Consider the following 22,715-nt stretch of genomic DNA (forward strand, 5'->3'; position numbering starts at 1 on the left):
GAATTGTTACTAGTTCTCATGGACACCCACTGAAGGATTATGAAATCTTAACAAATAATGAATATGCATGTTCAGCATGGTCAATGAGAAAGCTAATAACCAGACCTTCGACAACTAAGGTGATAAGTGAATCTCCTAAATTTTTAAAAAGAATACAAAGAAACATATGTGGACCACTACATCCATCATGTGGACCATTTAGGTATTTTATGGTTTTAATCGATGCATCGACTAGATGGTCCCATGTATCACTTTTGTCTACAAGGAATGTAGCTTTTGTAAGGCTATTGGCACAAATTATCAGGCTTAAAGCCCAATTTCCATATTATCCCATAAAGACAATTCGTCTTGATAATGCTGGTGAATTTTCATCAAAATCATTTTATGATTATTGTATGGCAGTTGGAATACATGTTGAGCATCTAGTAGCTCATGTACATACCCAAAATGGGTTGGCGGAGTCATTAATTAAAAGACTCCAGATTATTGCTCGTCCAATGTTAATAAGGACGAAACTGCCTACACGTGTGTGGGGTCATGCTATTTTGCATACTGCAACTTTAATACGGATCGACCCACTGCATGTAATTCATATTCACCACATCAACTTGTTATGGGAAAAAAACCTGATATTTCACATATGAGAATATTTGGTTGTGTAGTATATGTGCTAATAACACCAACAAATCGTACAAAAATGGGTCCACAACGCAAACTTGGTATATATGTTGATACGATTCTCCTTCAATTATACGATATTTAGAGCCATTAACGGGAGACGTATTTACTATAAGATTTGCAAATTGCTATTTTGATGAATCAGTGTTCCCTTCATTAGGGGGAGAAATGATTACTCAAAACAAACAAAAAAAAATTAATTGGAATGCATCACGATTACATACATATGATCATCGTACCAATGAATGTGAACTTGAAGTTCAAAGGATCATTAAATTGCAAAATATTGCAAATGAAATACCTGATGCATTTACTGATACTAAAATAGTAACCAAACCATATATACCAGCTGCCAATGCTCCTGTAAGAATTGAGATTCCTAAAACTCCGTTGAAAGAAATAAAATAGAAAATAAATCACGACAAAAACGTGGAAGACCAATTGGCGCCAAAAATTCAGCTCCTATAAAAAGGAAGCAGAAAAATAAAGAAAGGGATCTCCCATGTAAAAAGAGAGAGGAAATTATAAAACCCTCAGAACAAATTAATGAAGAATCAATGATGAATGATATTTCTGAAAATATTGAAAATTCAATTTGCTATGTAGATGATGGTCAAAGAATGAATCAGCATGAGACCGAAATAAATGATATATTCATCTATAATGTGCCTACAGATATAGAAATAAATACTGATAATGATCCAGAGCCACGATCTATTAAAGAATGTCGACAAAGAAATGATTAGCCAAAATGGAAAGAAGCTATCCAAGCTGAGCTAAATTCCCTATCAAAATGTGAGGTGTTTTTGTCGATAGTACCAACACCAGAAGGGATACAACCAATAGCTTATAAATGGGTGTTCGTGAGAAAATGAAATGAAAATAATGAAATTGTAAGGTACAAAGCAAGACTGGTTGCTCAAAGTTTTTCTCAAATGCCTGGTATTGATTATGAAGAAACATATTCTCCTGTAATTGATAGAATTACTTTTCGATTTTTAATTGCCATGACAGCAAGTAATAAATTAGGTATGCAATTGATGGATGTTGTCAAAGCATATCTATATGGATTACTTGAAATGACATATATATGAAAATCCCAGAAGGATATAAAATAACATACATTACAAATCAACAACATTTATACTCTATTAAATTGCAGAGATCTCTCTATGGATTAAAACAATTTGAACGAATGTGATATAACCGTCTCAATGAATATCTTATAAAAGAAGGGTATGAAAATAATAGTAGATGCCCATGTGTGTTTATTAAAAATTATACTAACGGTTTTGTTGTGATAGCAGTATATGTGGATGATTTAAATCTTGTAGGCACTCCTTTTGAAATTGCAAATGTAGCATCATATCTGAGGAAAGAATTTGAAATGAAAGATTTGGGAAATACCAAATTCTGTCTAGGTATACAAATCGAGCACTTATCCTCAAGAATATTTGTGCATCAATTAAACTATATCGAAAAGGTGCTGAAGAGATTCAATATGGAGAAGGCTTATCCACTGAGTATGCCAATGGTCGTCCGCATTCTTGATGTTCAGAAAGATCCATTTCGCCCACCTGAAGAAGGAAAGATCATTCTTGGTCCAGAAACTCCATATTTAAGTGCAATCGGTGCATTAATGTACCTTGCAAATAATACAAGACCAGATATAGCTTTTGTAGTAAATCTTCTTGCAAGATACAACTCTACACCGATACTAAGACACTGGAATTGAGTAAAAGATGTACTACGTTATTTACAAGGAACTACAGATCTTGGTTTATTTTATCCACAAAAATCTTCATCCAACCTTACAGGCTTTGCTGATGCTGGGTATCTATTTGATCCCCACAAAGGGCGATCTCAAACTAGATATATATATTTTTTGTAATGGTACAGCTATCTCATGGCATTCCACAAAACAAACTCTTATAGTCACTTCATCAAATCATGCTGAAATTCTAGCTCTTCACGAAGCAAGTCGTGAATGCCAATGGTTGCGATCTATGATTGGTCATATACAGACATCATGCAAAATTACCAACTGTTACAACAAATGCTACAATAATTTATGAAAACAACAGTGCTTGTATTTCTCAAATACAAGGAGGTTATATTAAAGGTGACAGAACAAAGCATATATTACCAAAATTTTTCTACACTAATGATCTCCTGAAAGAAGGCGTTATAGAAGTTCAAAAGATTCAATCCAATGAGAATGAAGCTGATCTATTCACAAAATCACTTCCTAAGTACATTCACCAAAGACTTATACACAAAATCGGGATGAGAAGACTTAAGGATGTAAGTACTTCTGATATAAGTTAAAAGTTATTTATTTGAGGGGGAGACTGTATTTTTTTTTTCCTTCGCCAAGGTTTTATCCGAATGGGTTTTTCCAATGCAAGGTTTTTAATAAGGCAGTAATCCTCAAATATACCAAGGATAGTGTACTCTTTTTCCTTAGCCAGGTTTTTATTCTACTGGGTTTTTCCTAGCAAGGTTTTAATGAGGCATATCCTTTGGGTGTAGACATCCGAGGGGGAGTGTTATGAATATTACAAATGGATGCCTACTGTAGCTATATCACTGTAGCAGCCGTTAGTACTGTTACTATTCCACCTACCAGGGTATTTTGGACCGTCGATCAAATCGATCCTGACCGTTCATTCAACTCTTGTAAACCTATAAATACCCCCTTTTCACTTGTATATTTTGATATAGAAAAGAAAAGAAAAGAAGAAATAAGAGGAAGAAAATTAAAGAAGTAAATTATCAAGGTGTTTGGTAAATATTCTGGCTCTTTATTCTAATTATTCTCTTTATATTCATAAAATATTTTTCACATAATAGGGTTTTTCTAAATAGTAGAGATTTGGGTCACTTGAGTAATTGATTTCAAATTCGAATCTTTGTATATGCAGAAAACACCGGTAAAAAAAGTCTGCCCTCTTATAAGGCTCTCAGTATCTTTCTTGGACTAGTTTAGAGCCTGTAATTCCTAGAATAACAGTAATTAAAAAAAACAAAAACAAAAATAAAAATAAAATTAGCCTAATGAAGTTGGTTAAAAAGAGTCATGTGCATTTTACATCCCTCTCAAGAAAGAGAATCTATTTGTAATTTTTAAAAATACATAGTCAAGACTTCAAAACTTAGTGTTTAAATGTTGAAAATTTCTATTTATTTATTTATTTATTTATTTTTAAAAATATTAACTGGTTTTAGCATGCTGCAACTTCAACTATAGGGTGTTCATTTCGGTAGAATTGAAAGAAGTGAAGGGAAGTGGTCTGACTTTCCTCACTTCTGATATTTATTTATGCTGAAGTAAGGGAAGTATCACTTCTCTCACTTTCAACGGAATTGGATTTTGAACTAACCCCATTTCAATCATTTTTAAATTATTAAAATTGAGAAAAGTGAGTTAATTTATAAAAACTCACTCATTTTTACTTTCAAAGTCTCTTTTAAACTCATTGAATTTCATTTAACACCTAAATTTTTCGAATTTATTATCACTTTCTAACAAATAAACATAAAAAATGCTAGTAGTTGTTATAAAATATAGGACCGAATATAGCATTACTGCAGCAAAATAAATGAAAATAATGCTGAAAAATAAAGGACACAAAGATGTTACGTGGAAAACCCCTAAATAATTAGGGTAAAAACCACGGGCAAAGATAGAAGAATTTACTAAGTGGGAAAATTTCAGGAGTTACAATCTCTCTAATAACAAGGAGAAAACCTGTACTCTCTCTTATATTAGAAGAATAAACTAACTCTCAAAATATATTTTCCATACTTCCTCACTCTTCTTCTTTCTCTTTCTCTCTTATTTTTCTTACTCTCACTCTCACTTTGGTTCTTTACTCAAGTTGTGTGCGGAATGAGAATAAGCTTCACATATTCATAAGCCAACTAAAACCACCATTTTCCTTTAACATATGGGCACTAATCCATAGGTTAAGATCATGGTTTAGGTAGCTAATGGTTTAAGTAAGCTATTAGTTTCTTTTGATGTGCCATTGGTTTTGGGTTGATGGTTTAAGAGGAGTTAGTTTTGGGCTATTGGTTTGGGCTAATGGATTATGATCCATTGGTTTGTGCCCACAGTAGTGACATTATTTTCTCCCATTTCAAGGAAATGGCACTTTTCCGGAGATTATTTCCCCGAGATGAATGGCATAAACAAACAAAAGAATCCTGGTAGAAATAAATTTTATCTGGTAATTTATTTATTTATTTGACACAGTAATTGATATTATTTAAAAAAGAAAAAAAAAATGCTATTCCCATCTTCCATTAAAAATGATATATAACTTGATGGACGGCCAAGATCAAAAGGCAACACCATCAAAACCAACGTGATAAAAAATCACAGTCCTCCTCTTCACGACTGCGATGATCTTGAAACCCTCATCGCCATCGTCTCTTCTCAAGCTCGGCCTCGCCCCAACCCTCGAATCCCTAAATTTCCTCCTCTTCTCCATCGCCCAATCCAACAAGCTCGCCCTCATCCCCTCACTTGTATCTCAATTCACCTCCATCTCCTCCACAATCCCTCGGAGCTCTCTCCGATGCTTGATTTTCACCCTCAGTGCTCGTGGCGAGCCGGAGAGAGCTGTTCAAGTTCTGGAGACGATGAAATATGCGAATGCTGGACTTCAGGTTGATGATTTTGTTGCTAGCTCGATTGTCTCTGGGTTTACGAAGATCGGGAAACCGGAGTTAGGGTTAGGGTTTTATGAGAAGGTGGAAGAGAGGGAGGGGTTTCGGTCGGGTTTGGTGACTCTTACTGCTGTGGTGGATGCTCTTTGTATCATTGGTAGGGTTGGTGAAGCTTGTGAATTGGTGCGGGAGATGGAAAAGGGTGGTTTGGTCTTGGATGAGGTTCTGTATAGCTGTTGGATATCTGGATTGCTTAGGAATGGGGATTTGATGGAGGGGCTGAGGAAGCATTGTTTGATGGTGGAGAATGGGATAATGCCGGATGTGATTAGCTATAGTGTTGTCATTGATGGGCTCTGCAAGGAAGGGAGTGTGGAGAAGGTGGTTGGATTCTTGGATGAGATGAAAAGAAAGGGAATTGAGCCTAATTTGGTTACTTATACATCGATAATTCAGGGGTTCTGTGTGAGAGGCAGAGTAGAAGAGGCATTCAGTGTATTGAAGAAAGTAGAGGAATCAGGTATTGTTCTGCATGAGTTTGTTTATGCCATTTTGATTCATGGTCTGTGTAAAGTCGGGGATTTTGATAGAGTTTTTGGTGTGCTTGAGGAAATGGAGGAGAAAAGGATTGTTGCTGGGGATGTGACATACAATACTGTGATTAATGGTTTGTGTAAAGCAGGGAGGATGACTAAGGCTGATGAAATGTCAAAGAGCTTTAGTGGTAATAATTTCACATACAGCACATTGTTGCATGGGTACATGAAGGATATGGATGTGGCAGGAGTAATGGAGACAAGGAGGAGGTTGGAGGAAGCTGGTATCTGTTTTGATGTTGTTACATGTAATGTGCTTATCAAGGCTTTGTTCATGGTGCGCATGGTTGAAGATACCGTGAAGCTGTTCAATGAAATGCCACAAATGGGTCTGGCTGCAAATTGTGTTACTTATTGTACAATGGTTGATGGTTGTTGTAAATCAGGTAAGATTGATGAGGCGCTGCAGATATTTGATCAGTATAGGCAAAAATCAGTAGCCAGAAATGCTGCTTGTCATAACTGTCTCATTAGAGGACTATGTAATGAACAATTGGTCGAAATTGCTGTTGAAGTGTTTGAGGACCTTATTGAGAAAAATCTAGTTCTTGATACTTCTATTTGCAGGACATTGACCAGAGCCCAGTTTGTAGATGGCGGTGAAGAGAAGGTCATAAAGTTTATTCAAAAGATGCAAAAATTAGACCCTAAATTACTCTCATTCCTATCGAACGATGCTGTTGCTTTCTTATGCAGAAACAATTGTTTCGAAGGGGCACTAGAAATCTATTTTCTGATGAGAGGAAGCGGCATTGTGATTACAAGCAAGTCATATTATCTACTTCTTAAAAAACTTGTTCAAGGGCAAATGAAACATGTCAGTCAGATGATCATGAATGACTTTGTTAAAGCATGTGGCATGTTTGAGTCTAGGGTGATTAACATACTGTTATTTTACCTATGCAAAAGGAATGTTGATGTGGCCATTCAATTTCTGGGTATTATGGGGAAGCAAAGCGTGTCTGTCAGGGTTTTGACTGCTATTGTTTGTGCACTAAAGAATGAAAACAGAGCTAATGATGCTTATGAGGTTCTCATGGCAGCTGAAAAAAATGGTTTATCTTTAGATGTAGTTGTTTATTCATCAGTTGTGGATCGTCTTTGCAAGGAAGGTCATCTTGGCACTGCATTAGATCTCTGTGAAAGTATGAAAATGAAGGGAATGTCTCCCAACATTGTTATATATAACTCAGTGATCAATGTTTTATGTCGCCAAGGATCTCTTGTTGTGGCTTTTAGGTTATTCGATTCTTTGGAGCACAATAATGTGTATCCTACTGCTGTCACCTATGCAATTCTTATTAGTGCGTTAGCTAGGGAAGGATTCATGCGAGATGCAAAAGATTTGTTTGGAAAGATGGTTGGTAAGGGCATAACCCCAAACACACGCATATATAATATATTGATTAATGGATATTGCAACTTTGGCTTAATAGAAGAGGCACAGAAACTTATAATGGATATGGATGACAATTGCTTACAGCTAGATGCTTTTACAGTTAGTGCAGTGATCAGTGGCTTTTGTCTGGAAGGTGACATACAGGGCGCATTAGATTTATTCACTCTCCAAAAAAGAAGAGAGAAATTTCCAGATTTTCTTGGCTTCATGAATTTAATAAAAGGTCTCTTTTATAACGGTAGAGTGGAGGAAGCAAGGAGCATTTTGAGAGATATGCTGCAGTGTGCAGAAGTCGTCAATCTGATAAATCATGCTGGGGATGAGCTGAACATTGATGAGTCATTAGTTAGTCTTCTTGGTCTTGCATGTGATCAGGGAAGAATCAAAGAAGTCATTGATGTCCTTAATGAAGTGAGATTGACCGCTTTTCCTACGTGGAGGTCTGAAAGTGACTATAGAATCAAACACATGAAGAGGTTGCAGGATGGAGGGGATTTTACTACTGATGTTAAAATGACAGGGTCTGGAGAAGGAGACATTCCCCTTATGGAGGCAGAAGTTCCTAGACACCTGTATAACATTTCAAAATCAAAAAATATTACTGCAGACATGGTTGATATGAGCAACAAATTCTGCAAGTTGGGTGAAGAAAATGGCAGGAACAATGATCATGATCATCTGATTGGAAAATCTCTGTCACATGATTTCGACTCATACTATTGCATCATAGCCTCACTTTGTTCTAAAGGCGAGCTGCAAAAAGCTAATAGTGTTGTGAGAGCAATGCTTCTTTCAGAAAATTGCTAGCTGTTTAACTCCATTTGAATTTGTTGCAAGGATAGCACTTGGTCTACTATATGCTGCAGTTTCCAACCAGCCTGAGGTATGCAAACGTTTTGCATTACTTTTCCTGCTACATATTAATTGTGTGGAATTCCTTTCTTTGTTTTTTGTTTACTCATCTCTCATTTATTTTTTCTGCATATTGTTCGTATCTTTATCTTTCATCATCAGCTTCACATGCTTTGGATCATCTGTGCGCAAGTTGTTCTGACTGCTGAAATTTTAACAGAGTGCTTTTCAACAGCATCAATTATTTTGGTGAGTCTGTAGTAATTACAAAAGTTCATGCATGCTAAAAATTCCAATTTAAACTGTATTTTAAATTTTGTAAATCACTTCTTCCTGAATAATGTCTGTGTCAAATTGGAATTTATGCAAATTTCATCAATTATAAACATAGCAGGGTTCCATAGATGTTGAGTTGATTAGATGGATATCTCCGATTCAGAATTAGAAGATGATGTCTATTAATAATGGCTCTCAGTGAGTGTTACCCGGTCATGTATCCATAGGAGTGTATGTACCTGTTCTAGATATGGTATGATATACTAGGGACATGTTTAGATCAGTTTATACTTTATTGCTATGTGATCCTACTTAACTTTGGTTTATTAAAACAAAAAATTTTTGGTTTCAATTATGTCCTTTCCATTCTATTTTTATTTTTTTTCCTTTTTGGTTTCAATCTTAATCTTTATTTTAATTATTTGTCTTTTTAACTCCATAATTTTCTTTTTTTTATCTTTTATAAATTGATTCTAATTTTTTCAAATCTTAATGGTGATTTTATGATTTTAAGAATTTCATTTTACTTTATTTAAATTTAATATGGTTTAGATCTATTGTTCTATACTCTATTTCTCTAGAAACAATTTGTTTTTACTAGAATGTTATCGACCATTCTCAAAACAATGTGATTCACATTTCTATACATACACACACGTATGTGTATTTATTTGTTTATTTATTTATTTAAGACCGTGATCATATATCTAATTGTCATTAAATTAAAGTGGGGATAATTAACACCCATATCCATGGCCTATATCACTGGAAGGCTTTTTTCTATTGATATTCTTGGTTGTTATCATTTTTCAAACTAAATTTCAAGCAAAAAATGGTGGTTTTACCATCAAATTTGCAAGAGTCCCCAGTCTTACTGTCTCACTTACAACAGTGTTGTCACTTTTCGCCATAGGCTTGTAGCAGCTTATCTCAAGCCTTACTTAGCACGTGCTACTACTGATGCTGGCCATGGATTTGGAAAGTGAGAACTTTGGTAGCTGCAGAAGGTTATTCCACTCTCCACTGGTAGTCTTATGTTGTCTGTTGTCAGTTGATTTCTCTTTTTGACACTTCCTTTTTGTTTTTGTTTTGTTTTGTTTTTTTTGTTAAATAGTGGAAATGAATGGTTGGCAAATCAGTGGAAATTACTTGCAGTTATTCAGAAGTCAAGAGTTCATTCCTCTTATCTAGGGGTGGCAACGAAGGTAAGAGTTCATTCCTTTTATCTAGGGGTGGTAACGGGGCGGGGCGGGGACGGGGATTCCCCATCCCTGTTTCCCCGACAGGGGAATTTGCTTCCCCATCCCCATCCCCGCGGGGATCCCCTCCCGATGGATAGATGCATTGCAGAATGATCTGGAGTTCAGAAGGTTTCAACTCCTATTATTCAGATTCAGCAGAGAATATTTTAATCTGTGGTTGAGGTTAGACATGCTAATCTTGCAATGACAGTGTATTTATTTTTATCGTCATAAACTTTGATTTCTCGTTGTAATTTGATTTGAATTTGGGACATCTGCAGATAGAAAATCGGAATCGTACACAACCCCACCGCCAGGCTCCGGTCAGCAACATGAGAATTTCCAGTCTTCCGAAAGCGGGTCCTAACTAACTATTTTGGTGTATAAGCCCTCATTAATTGTTGTTTTGGCTAATGAGGATGTGAAATATTCATGTCAAATACCTGATCATTCTGTGTCTAATTGACCATTCATCACCTAATAATGAGCATTCTAAGGCTGCCTTGTGCCTGTAAACCATGTAACAAAAGCCGCATGTTTCCTCATTTATAAGAAATATTTGCCTTTGAATTTTATGATAACTTTTGGAAGGTTTCCTTTTTTTACCCGCTCGTGAAGGATGCACCATTGTCTGCGCATCACTTTATGTTTTCTTTTACCAAATTTCTGAGTCCCAACTGGTGTTTTATCAAACAGGGGATCATAAATTTCCAAAAACAAGATTATTCAACAGAAGCATATATTTACAGTAATAAGCATTCAGCATACACATCATAAGAACTTTAACATCCAAACCATGTATGAAACATAAACGACTTCTTCTAGATAGCTTTAGGTAATCTAATTGTTATTGAGCCTTGGTGTAGAACTCTAAAGCCACATAGTAGATGGAACCAAAAACAACGACACACTCATTATGTACGACCAACAAAGTTCTGATAATGTAGCATCGTAGTATCACATAATCATTTTCGTTAGGTAGAAACTGGAATATCATACTGCTTTTTCTTCGATTTGGCCACGAACGAAGTCCAGGACCGAAACTCGCTGTAGATTTAAACCAGTATAGAAAGTATAAGAAGTAAAAAAAATGTCATGCGTGTGCCAACTTAAAAATGCTTGTGCACTACATACCCGTTGTTCTAGATTGCTTTCATCGGCATCGGAATTTAATTTTAATGATTCTAAGAGTTCCACAGCTTCTTGAAATCCGGTTATTGCCCCAGCTTCATTCTTGAGAGTTCTATCCACATCTGCTACTTTTGCAAGAGAGACGGCAACATCTATAATCTGCACTCCAAAGCATGACCAAGATCAAAACGAAACCAGAAAAAGTTTCTTGGAAATAAAACCCAAAGATAAGCATCTGGCAGAAGAACTAGTTGCCATCTCATACACTAGCATTAAAATGGATCAACATGACATTTGCCTGTCACAAGTGAAACAATTGATCTGGCAACTTTCTACTCATTGAAATAAAGGAGACATTTGCTAAACATGGCGGGAAAGATTGTTTCTGTGCAACATCCTTCCATAAAATTTTGATCACTCGATGTATGGAAGGTATTAGAAAATATATTCATTATCAGAGCAGTTCTTCAAATGTATTTCCTCTTCTTCTTATCCGCAAGTAAGGAAATATATTCAAACAATTCAAAATAGAGATTGATGTTCAGAATGCCTGCTTGCAGAACTGGACTTCAATTGTCTATTTGCCTAGTTTAACAAATTAATCAAATCAATGTCTTTAGTACGTAACAGGGCATTTGAAGTTGCAACATCTAATGGTAACTCCTACCAAAATTCATACAAGCCAAAGACCCCAATCTAGATCAACCGAATTCCTAGTTTGCCTTCAAAGCCATGTTTCAGTTCTAAGTCGCATATGATAATTGACTTCCCACACAAAAAGAAGTTAGTGACTTATACAACTGTAAGCTTTCAATTGGTCATCACTAGATCTACCACACTTGGTTTTGTTTACTCCCTATTACTCCTAGTCCTAAAATAAAATAGCAACCCTTCATGCTCAGGTGCAAATAAAATAACGCAAAACAAGGGCCAAAAGAACTGCCCTTTCTACAGTAATACCTGCTACAATTGCAAGAGAAAATTTGGGTCAACTACCAACTAGAAAATTTGCAGTTAAAGACATTCTTTTCAAATATTCTTTAAGGTCTACTACCAATCATCTTATGTTCATCATTAACTAACAGCAAAATGACAAGATAAAATCAAGTGACATGAATGTTGAAGGTAAATATTATATTTCACCTGTGATGAGACATTTGAGTTCTCTTTGGCTGCCTCACGACGAACATCCAAAGATCGCATATAATAAGATCTAGCAGATTGCAGGTCACCATCATAGTACTTGAGATCTCCAATTTTATTTAGAGAAACAGACAGTGTGTGCACTAGCTGTGAAATAGTACAAGCAATGTCAAAATTCTGCAGAACTATGAAACTGTTTCTCCAAATGAAGAATTTAAACACAAAAAAATTATAAGGGATAGGCTGGGATCCAATGTATTACCTCAAGATCTTTTGCAGGAACTTTAGAAAGGAATTCAACACTCTCTTCATAGTAGTCAACTGCTTGTCCAGCATCTCCCATTGCTCGACTGGTATACCAGTACAAATGTACAAAATATTGTTACATAACCATGTGCACATCTGGTAGTTAACATACTTTGCATTAAAAAAAAGAGGATTTCATAATATACATCAACATGCAACTTCACTTAACGCTCCCTTTCAAATGAATTTGAAATTTTATTTAGGATGTTTCAGTATGATGATTCAGATTATTAGATCAATCTCTGGGTCACAGAGTCCATCTGTATCTCTAGTATTAAATAATACATACTGAAATATTTCTATGGAAAAAATTAATCATGGGCACTTCTGTATTTGAACATTAAATTACACAAAGAACAGGAAACTGATTCAACTTGCATGAAAATAGAAAGTAACTTATGGCTTGGTTTCTCATAAGACAATAAAGATTATCAGCTTACACAATCCTTGAAGAAAAACACCTTGAAGTTAAAGCCAATACTAATATTCCTAATAGATGATAGATGTGCAATTTGTTTATAGATCCAACAAGCCATAAACCGAATGCCACATTCCACAAGTAAATGAGGAAAAAAAAGTGAATACAAGGTAGGAATACGAACCAGCAATCCCCTAGCATCCCAAGAATAGCTCCAAGTTGTGAGCATAATTCTGCAGTATTACCCAATGATTGCAATTGCTCACGTATATCCTCTGCACAGAGAGAAAGCCTTGAACGTGCGCTTTCAATGTTCTTTGCCTGGAAAGCCTGAAGATGAAACAGTAAATCTTACAACCTTCACACAGAGGGACATTACCACAAACCTTGAGTAAAAATCCTTCTATCATCCAGAAACAGCAATAAAGTGAACAGGTTAAACAAGAGCCTTTAAAATCATACCCTCATTGCTTGCTGTACTAAAAATGCACCCCTCTCCATGGAAACATCCGCATATATAACATTTTTCTGTTCTTGAATTTCACTACCATCTGCATTCACTTGAGCTCTCTTGATTCTTGCATGGCCATTAATAAAGCGTTCAACAGTATTCTGTAGATCTGAATCAGGCTCAATCTTGTCTATATCAGCACCACATAGTGGGCAGTCCTTGAAGCGTGATATACATGCTCTGTTATGAGAAGTGACACATAGATGGTAAAATTTTCATTAGGCCCAAATATTATGTAAAGGATGAGATGGAGAAATTACTTTCAGCTTTACTCACTTGCAAAACTTATGTGCACAGGGTACACATTTACTACTTTCAAAAAGCAGGGCCTTGCAAATCATACAGCTCAGAGGACCTAGTTTGAAAGTATGAGAATCATATCCAAAGGGGCATTTAGCAGGTACTGTTTCAGAGCCATTGTTCTGGCTGCGATCTCCATCCTCACCTCTTGCTTCATGTTTGTCAACATCTCCGCCAGACCTCATTGGACAGACAGCTCCAACTGGAGCAGTTTTAGCAAATGGACAACCAGAACTCATTGCTTAAGTATTCACTGAAATAGATAAGGACAGTAAAGCTTTAGTTGTTCTCTCAATCAAAATCATAATGTAGCAAAAAAAATGGTTTTTTGAAAAGCATGATACTGCAACACAAAAGAATAATAAAAACTCCATCCCTGCAGTATGCAAATAGACAAAATAATTCAGCTATGTGTTGGTTAATTAAGAGTACCACGTACCCATACCAAAACTCCAGATTGCACAAGCATGGTGAAAACTACCGAAACTTTGTTCTAGATTGCTCATCAACTCTTATACTAAGCCTCATTAATGAATGAAAACATTATAAGTACAAATTAAGAGCCAAGCAAACTCGCATTCATAAATTTGTACTTCATGTTGCCATTTAACCTCAATATTTCCATAATAGATTATTAAACAAAATGCTCCCCCGAAGATATTTGGTACCAATCAAACCAAACCTATTTCAGAACCAGAACTCCAGATTGCACAGGCAAGGCACGGAAAAAAAACAAAACAAAACTCTGAGAGTAGATTAGGCAGCAATAGCTAATGAAAACACAATCAAGAATGAAATAGGATTCAATCAAGCTGGAATTCATTCATCAAAGCTTCATGTTTCCATTACAGCCAATCTAAACCAAATTCTCCCAAAAAAAAAAAAAAATTGGTAAAAATCAAATCAAACCACTGTCAATGAGTGCCATTACCATGTTCTACATGACTCGCGAATCAACAACCATGACGACCATATAGAAATTCAACAACAAAGAACCACCTACGAAGCTCGAAAGCACAAATCCACACAACAACTAATACAAAAAAACCACGATTTCTTCCCTAAAACACTGTCCTTAATACACAAAAACCTAGCAAGATCTAAACCCTAATTCCAACCAAATTAAACTCCAAAATACTCATGCAATTCATCAAATCAGGCAAAAAAACAGATGATAAAAGTGAAAAAACAACGATCATACCCAATCGACAACGATGGAGAACGATCTAGTGATGGATTTAGGAGGGAATTGGGGGAGATTAGTGGAGCTCGAAGGGGAGCAAGACGATGGAGGGAAGGAGAAGAGTGGTTCTCTTATCGCTATTCGCCACAAATTGGTGATAAATTTCGGGGTGATCGCTTTCTCTCTCTTCTCTGGGGCACGTGTTTTGCGCGTGCGATCACGTGTTTTGCGCGTGTTTTCGTATGCATGTATATATATATATATTTTAAAAAAAAAATTAATTTGTTTGAGGATTTATGGATAAATGTATTTAATTAATAAAAATGGTTTGTTAATATTATATAATTAATTAATTTTCATAGAAAATAAAAGCGTGGGATAATCCTCAAACCCTTCCAATATCTCCGATTTGATTATTTTTAATAAAATATAGATAAATCATGTTTAGGATATCCACAAATGTAATAATTTTTTTGATGAACATTTTCTTCTATTCAATGGTGCACGTGTTTTGCGCGTGGGATAACGTGTGTTACGTGTATTTTCGTATGCAGTGTATATATATATAATTTTAAATTCTAATTTGTCTGAGGATATATGCATAAATGTTTTTAATTAATACAAAGGGTTTGTTAATATTATGTTATTAATTAATTTTCATAAAAAATAAAAGTGTGTGATAATCCTCAAACCTTCATAATTATCTTCTATTTAATATTTTTTAATGAAATATGAACAAAATAGGAACGTGCATAAATGTTGAGTTAATAATTCAATACATCAACACCCCTAGCTAATATACAAACAAAAAGGTTGTTGGTTCTTCTACTTAATATTGTATAGATGTACAAATTTATCAAAAAATTTCAAGTGAACTTTTAATATTTATTTATTTGTAAATGTAATATTAGATATGTATGATTATTTTTTTATTTGATTTTATATTCATGTACCATGGTAAGTTGATAACTCGAAAAAAGGGATAGTGAAAATTTAAACATATTAACAAATTGAGTTTGATAGTTGTTAGTTAAAAAAACAACAAAAATCGAAAAACAAGTATATATATTAGTCAAAAGGAAGTAATAATTAGTGGAAATTGCCAAAAAAAACCCTTTAAGTTAGTAAAATTGCTAAAAACACCTCAGCTTTTGAATCCCTGAAAAACCCCTCCTTTTTAAAGTCTATGTTTTTTCAAAACCCCCAAACCCTCAGAACGGATGTGAGCGGAGTGAGCTTTTAATTTTTGACGAAAATAAAATCCAAAAAAAAAAACCTCTGTTTATAATTGAAACAGAGATTTCTTCATTATATTTTAATAAAAACCCATGAGTTTAGTTCACAATGCTAATCCTTCCGTCTCGGTCACATATACATCTCCAATTTATTTATTTTTATAAATATTATTATTTTAAAATAAAACTTATACAATAAACTAAACAATTCCATAAAATTTTAATAAACCTCTACTAATGATTTAAAATCAATTATAAAAAAAAAAATCCATATAACAATTAGAACAAGTCTAGGGTTTTATTTTAATTTTATTATTATTATGTAGTAATATATTTCTGATCATTAATAATTTGATAATCAAATCGAGATATGGCTTCTTGAGCTTTTTATTTAGATATTTTTAATGCAATACTATTATGTTTATAATATATATAATTAAAATAATTAAACTATATAATTTCGGGAATGGGACTAGGGTGGTGAATCAGGTTCCCCTATAGTGCAAGGCAAATTGACAACTCTATTACACTATAATCAAATACCATGCATGGATAAGTACCTTCATAATTTTCTCATTATACACACACAAAATAATAATAATAATAATAATAATAATAATAATAATAATAATAATAATAATAAAAAAGGCCACATCCACACTGAAAATGATTGGGCTCCTTAACCCTTGGGCCTAAAAGCCCACCTTTATAATGACATAACAAATAAGTAAGCGAAAAAATGACATCTAATAAACTTTTGCTCAAATAGATTGAGACTTAGCACTCATATTCATCATCATCACCATCACTGTTGTTAGTTGTTCATGTTATCCTTAATGATTTGAATAACTATATGAAATTCTTTGACTTTTAAATTATCTTTTGGACTTCTTTCCTTCGGACTATTTCATGCATATTAGTTTATTATAATGACTAAGGGGCCGTTTGGTTCGTGGTAATGACATATTATGACGTACGAATCTGTAGTAATATGGATGGGAATATTATATATATGACGAATATTGTAGTAATCCGATATAACCACGCTTTTGGTTAGGAAGTTTTATAGCCGGGAATAATTCATTAATGCGTGTTTGGTTCGCCATGGTAATCAATGGGTAAAATATAAAAAATACCGAAAATACCCTCTTTAATAAGGGCTTTTCTTCTTAACCTGAATTTTAACTTAATCAAGATTAACTATCAAATTTTTGAGGAAGCCCTCAAGTGTTTCCCGAATCTTGCTTTTTGAAGATTAGATTTCATAGTCATGTGATTATCATGATATATGGGGATTGAATAGCAAATGCCTCCCGAGCAAGAATGTTTCATCAAACTCAGAAAGGAGATTGATGGAAAGATATATGGAGCAATGTATACAATTATATGGCTATCACGAACCATGATGTATGGTAAAGCAGATTGATTCATGAAAATATAAAAGGGCTATATTCTATCTCCATCAATCAAAGGCCATCTTCTCAACAAGAAAGAATACAATGAAGCAAGATTCAAATCAAATATTTTATCATTATCAGAAAGAATCGAATCAAATAAACATAGGGAAAGATGATGATGGGTATTTGGGAACAAACCCGATTGAAAGGAAGTTAGATGGTTGTCAAATCGGGTTGCTTTTTGCTTCGAGGAAAACCTAAAACGCCTCGAAACCCTATCGGAGAAACGAAACACCATATGAAAACAAATTTCGCATATTAGACCACCGTATATGTTTAAAAATTATTTTTTTAAAAAACAAGGGTATATTTGACCCAAAAATTTATTAGATTACCAGAACTTGGTAATCTCGGATAATCCACCCAATTTGGTGGTAATGAGATTACCAAGTTTTTTGCAATATTCTAATGTTGAAAATCTTAGATTACTATCCACATTACCATTGTCTCTAACCAAGCGTGGTAATCTTTTGGATTACCACGTAACGATGATAATGTTTTCACATTACCGCCAACCAAACGGCCCCTAATATTAATGATAACTAGACAATCAAATTGACTCCAAATTCCCATAAATGACTTTTAATTATTTTATTCTTGTTCAATTATTGTTCAATTATATAACAAGATCAATTAACTTATGTTTGGTTAACAAAATTATACCTCATGATGTAATGTATTATATTTTGTTAATTCTATGTAGTAGATATATATATATATATATATATGTGTGTGAATAGTTAAAATTAATCAAAGTCGTTAAAAGGAAAGAATCTAAGTCAAGCAAGTTAAGATGTCTTTAAAGTGAAATAAATAAAGAGAGAACAGCAAAACATCAAAGAAGAGACCTTGTGATACTTCTTTACGCTTCCTTGATGCACCCTTAAATCTAACATTGCCTTCACATGACAGACAATGCACTATTCCAACATGATAAATGCTTTCATATTTATGCATTTGTTACAAGGTCAATCAAAACTAAGTTGATGCTAATCAATCAATAAGTAAAGATTTTGTGTGAGGACAAGGCACACTATTATGCATTATCCAACAATGTAAATCACAAGTCATTTTAATGCTTCATATCAATCTAGAAACATTAAACTATGAAGTATCTATCATGATAAAGTTCCAAGAAGCGATGCCTCCCTTATAAGTTTTTGTCATTGGTCCCTCTTCTTGATTCTTTCTGAATAATTCAATGTATTTAACAAAAGTGCAATAAAAAACAAGAAAACAAAATTTTATGTTTTTTTTTTCTATCTTCCATGTTTATATCATTGAAGTTTCAATATAAATAGATTCGATATATATCATCGAGTCTCACATGTAAAATTGATCGGAGAATATTGTTGCCACATAGCACTTTAACTTTGAGTTAATGATGTATAGTTTTGTGGTACAGTCACAAGGAACACATTCTAATCAATCTTGTACAAATTAATAATAATAATATATTTTTTTTTATTATTTTTCTTTGTCTCGTTGTAGCCGGTTATTAAACTTTAGGTACATCCATCCATATCCAATTTGAGTCACCAAATAAACATCCCACATGCATTTTTTTTTGTTATGTCCTTTTTAAATCTTTAAATTATTTTTCTTTATCCATTTCATTCAGAAAATAACTTGGTTCGTTTTTAGTTGGATTTTGGATTGACTCGCTTTACTATCATCCCTAGTAATGACCTACACCAGATAAGTTTCTTACAATATATTTACTTTTTAAATTTCAATATATGTATATAACTAATAAAATTTATAAATGATATGGACTAGACTTTGGTGGTGAACTTATATGATAACTTTTGACTTTTGAGATAGAGGCAATAATTTTCAAGTCTCATAGATTGATTATAAATGTATGATGATATTATCGTTACAAAGAAATATATCTATAAGAGTGATTTAAATTAAAAATGGTTAATAAAATTAGGTGTTTTGATAAAAGGAGGAGGAACCTAAAAGTTATTTATAATGCATCATAAAATTTTAATAAATAAATTACAAGTGTTTAATCATGTAACTATGACTCATGTACCATTTGTTTTACTTCACTTTGGATATTTTATTTTCTCCAACATATAAAATGATGACGAAGGTCAATGTTTATATATTTTTTTTATTTGTTTTTAGAATAAGATGTTGGAATTTTAGAAAAGATTATTATTATTTTATTAAGAAGATACTGTGACCATTATGAAAACCAAAGTTTTAATAAAAAATTATGAAGAAAAGGAAGAACAATTAATAAGAGTCTATTCAAATTAATGGATAGAAAAAAAGAATTAAAGAATGGTAATCTCTTTGCAATGTCAGGAATGATGTCACATTCCTTTCAGCAACGCTGACGTCATCCATGCGGCTGCTTTTAACCATTATTAAAAACGAATTTATACTAGTTTTTAATTAAATGACATTCAACTTAATCAAGTATGTAGTCACATATGTGTGAGAGCCTGACTCTATCAATGAGGAGCACACTCAAAAACACACGTCCTTACCTTTCGTGAGAGTAAAGAATCAAATTTAAATCTTATTTGAGAAAAAAAGGTTAATAGTGTCACTGGCCAAAAAATCTTTAACAAAAATACTCATCTTAAAACCAATATATAAGCAGCATGTTTGCCTAAAAATAAAATTTAAAGTTATTAATTTTATTTTAAGTTATACACTTCATCATATTTTATTTGATAGTTTATTAATTCCAAAGCAAATAATGTCACAAATGCAGTGTTATAAACAAAACCTTGATTCATAGTTTGCTCGTTTGAAATTATGGATTTAATATAATAACAATATACAATATAAATATATGGCTATTTTTTTTGCATGTGTTCATAGAAAAAATAAAAGTAAGACAGAGAAAGAGAATGGATTAGTATGAATTGTTGAGAGAGAAAAATAAAAATGAGAAAGTATCTAATGAATCTAAAAGGGAGCATTCGTGAAGTTATTACTTTACAGACGACTCTAAAAGGGACATCCAGTGAAGTTATTATTTTACGGACGACCTGCAAATATCCCTAAAATACCGGGATTTTGCAAACATCTCTAGAATACCAGACCTCTGAATGCATACAAAGAATAACCGATACAAAATCCAAATATTTTAAGCTATTAACTTGAAAGTCTAGGACTTCCTACGAGGTTAGCTCAAACACAATTTACCTCCCAAGTTCTGACAGGATTCAGTGCTTTATTGTTGGTAGTGCTTTATTGTTGGTATAGTTATTTCTGAAAGATATATAACTGAAGTATGATATATAGATAGCCAAGAGTAAATATGGATTTATTGGGTGTGAAGCGGTGAATAGGATGCACAGTATGATAAATTGACAGCAGGGTAATAATGAAACAAAACAAAACAAAAGACAGTGTGTGTCATGACTCATGAAAAACAGTAGATTGATAAGTAGTCAAGCAGTCAAAAAAGGAGTGGAAAAAGCAAAAACAGAATGGTAGTTGAGGTTGATAATGAGGCATGGCACATTGGCACAGAGAGCATCTAAGCAAGAGCTAGGTAGGTAGGTCCATGGTGATGTTAGATAGGTCCAAGGAATGACTTGGCCTGTTTTCATGCCTTGATTCATATGAATTATAATAACTCGTGCTTGACATGCATATGTATGCAATGGCGTCATCTCATCTCTTGGCCCCCAAACAATTATCTCTTATGGTCGTCAATTCTATCCTTAATTTTTTTTTTATGACGGTCACACCCCTCACCTATTTAATAATTATTCATCAAAAATTCAATGTCTTAACGATCAAGACTCCTCATTCATTTTTTAAATATAATTTTAAATACTATCCAATGATATTGATTCAAAACATACGGAGAATAAAAAGTGAAATATATAGTATTTTAATATAAATCATCTGATCATAATTATCATAGTAATTTAATTAAATAATTACCAACCAGTTTTCTCTACTTATATATAGTCTTTATCTATCTATTTCTTATTTTTTAAATTTTACGGGTGTTAAATATTTATTCATATATATATATATATATATATATGACTATACGTCAAAGGCAAATATTTGTAGAACATCCGTGATCGGGAAAAAAAAGTAATGACAGCGTGATAGAAAAAAATTGCTATTTATATAAATAGTACAACAAACAGATGTTCAAAAACATGTACTTGTTCTTAAATGGGTAGTTAGGTTATATTTGGGTTTTTATTAGTTCTTCTAAAGTGGGATAGTTCAGATAATATGACTGTGTAATTATTTATAGTACATTAAAGTGCTTCTAATTAAATTCTATGAAAATATGAGTTTAATTTTACTCGCTTGCTTCAGTAAAAAAAATATTTGAGATTGTTATATTAATTATAAATTTTAAATATTTTAAATATTTTAAAAATATATATAATTTTATATATATATATATATATATATATATAAAGATTTAAACTCAAAACTTCATTTGAACAAGTCAAACGATGTAAACCTTTATCATTTGGACTTAACTCAATTTATTAAAATACATTTTTTAATTTACATATAATTATTTTAAAAATATAAAATGACTAATGTACTGGAAAAAAAAATAAATTCAACAACTACAAAAGTGGCTAATATAGAAGATTTTTATTAACTACAAACAAAATATTAAATACTCACTAAATCATAAACCCTACGACTCTTTTCGGTTTTATTCACCCATTTTTTTCTGGTCCCATTTATTTATCTATTCAAAAAATTAATAAAATATTAAATATTATTTATTCATATTTATCATTTACATTTAATATACTTTTAAAAATTAATAATTTTTTTTATAAATTTAAAATTATCAATTAACTATAATTGATTTTCTTAAAATGAACCAGGAACGAATAAAATATGAAAAAATTGAACAAAAATTTATATAATTATAATCCCTCCATTCCTTATTATCTGCCACAAATCCATGTTCTTTTTTATTTGTCATTTTCTAACATCAAGAAGCATTTATTATTTTTTTCCTAAAATTACTCTTAACACTCTGTTCAATTCTAATCTCAATTAAATACAGAGAAATGCGAAAATATAAATTGTGAGTAATTTTAAAGATAATTAATTAGAATAACTAAGTTTTAGTACAGTGAGAGACAAGCCATTTCCCATCAGAAACAAGTGGTTTTAAAGCCGGTAGGTGATTACTCTCGGTTTTGGGTTATGCATTACCCGTAACTTCTGCTCATTTGTCAAAAAGTAAAATATAACCGTTAATTTAGTGTCAGATGAATTTTTTATGAGTTAAAAAAAAAATTAGAAATGAAAAGTTAGTTTCATAATTGAGCCTCACTTCCCCCACT

General features: G+C 32.9%; 2 protein-coding genes across 3 annotated transcripts; one reads left to right on the forward strand and one right to left on the reverse strand.

The window, feature by feature from the left end:
• The first annotated feature begins 5,054 nt into the window (after positions 1-5,054).
• On the forward strand, positions 5,055-10,297 carry LOC120264969 (pentatricopeptide repeat-containing protein At5g57250, mitochondrial). Of its 2 annotated transcripts, none has more exons than XM_039272899.1 (5): positions 5,055-8,230; positions 8,362-8,448; positions 9,368-9,482; positions 9,590-9,899; positions 9,998-10,297. In XM_039272899.1, exon 1 carries the CDS (start codon positions 5,086-5,088, stop codon positions 8,152-8,154), a length of 3,069 nt encoding a protein of 1,022 aa, XP_039128833.1. In that variant the 5' UTR covers positions 5,055-5,085; the 3' UTR covers positions 8,155-8,230; positions 8,362-8,448; positions 9,368-9,482; positions 9,590-9,899; positions 9,998-10,297. The 2 variants fall into 2 exon arrangements, with proteins under 2 accessions (XP_039128833.1, XP_039128832.1); XM_039272898.1 differs by having other exon boundaries at positions 9,389-9,482.
• A 141-nt stretch (positions 10,298-10,438) lies between these two features.
• LOC120265749 (protein NCA1) lies at positions 10,439-14,865 on the reverse strand. The gene is made up of 8 exons (XM_039273712.1): positions 14,727-14,865; positions 13,502-13,778; positions 13,177-13,405; positions 12,899-13,044; positions 12,253-12,340; positions 11,991-12,137; positions 10,851-11,006; positions 10,439-10,763 (listed from the first exon to the last, which is right to left on the reverse strand). The coding sequence occupies exons 2-8, from the start codon at positions 13,762-13,764 to the stop codon at positions 10,710-10,712; spliced, it is 1,083 nt and encodes a 360-aa protein (XP_039129646.1). The 5' UTR covers positions 13,765-13,778; positions 14,727-14,865; the 3' UTR covers positions 10,439-10,709.
• Between the last annotated feature and the right edge of the window lie 7,850 nt (positions 14,866-22,715).

This window comes from Dioscorea cayenensis, chromosome 7 (assembly GCF_009730915.1).
Source record: "Dioscorea cayenensis subsp. rotundata cultivar TDr96_F1 chromosome 7, TDr96_F1_v2_PseudoChromosome.rev07_lg8_w22 25.fasta, whole genome shotgun sequence".
NCBI lineage: Eukaryota > Viridiplantae > Streptophyta > Magnoliopsida > Dioscoreales > Dioscoreaceae > Dioscorea > Dioscorea cayenensis.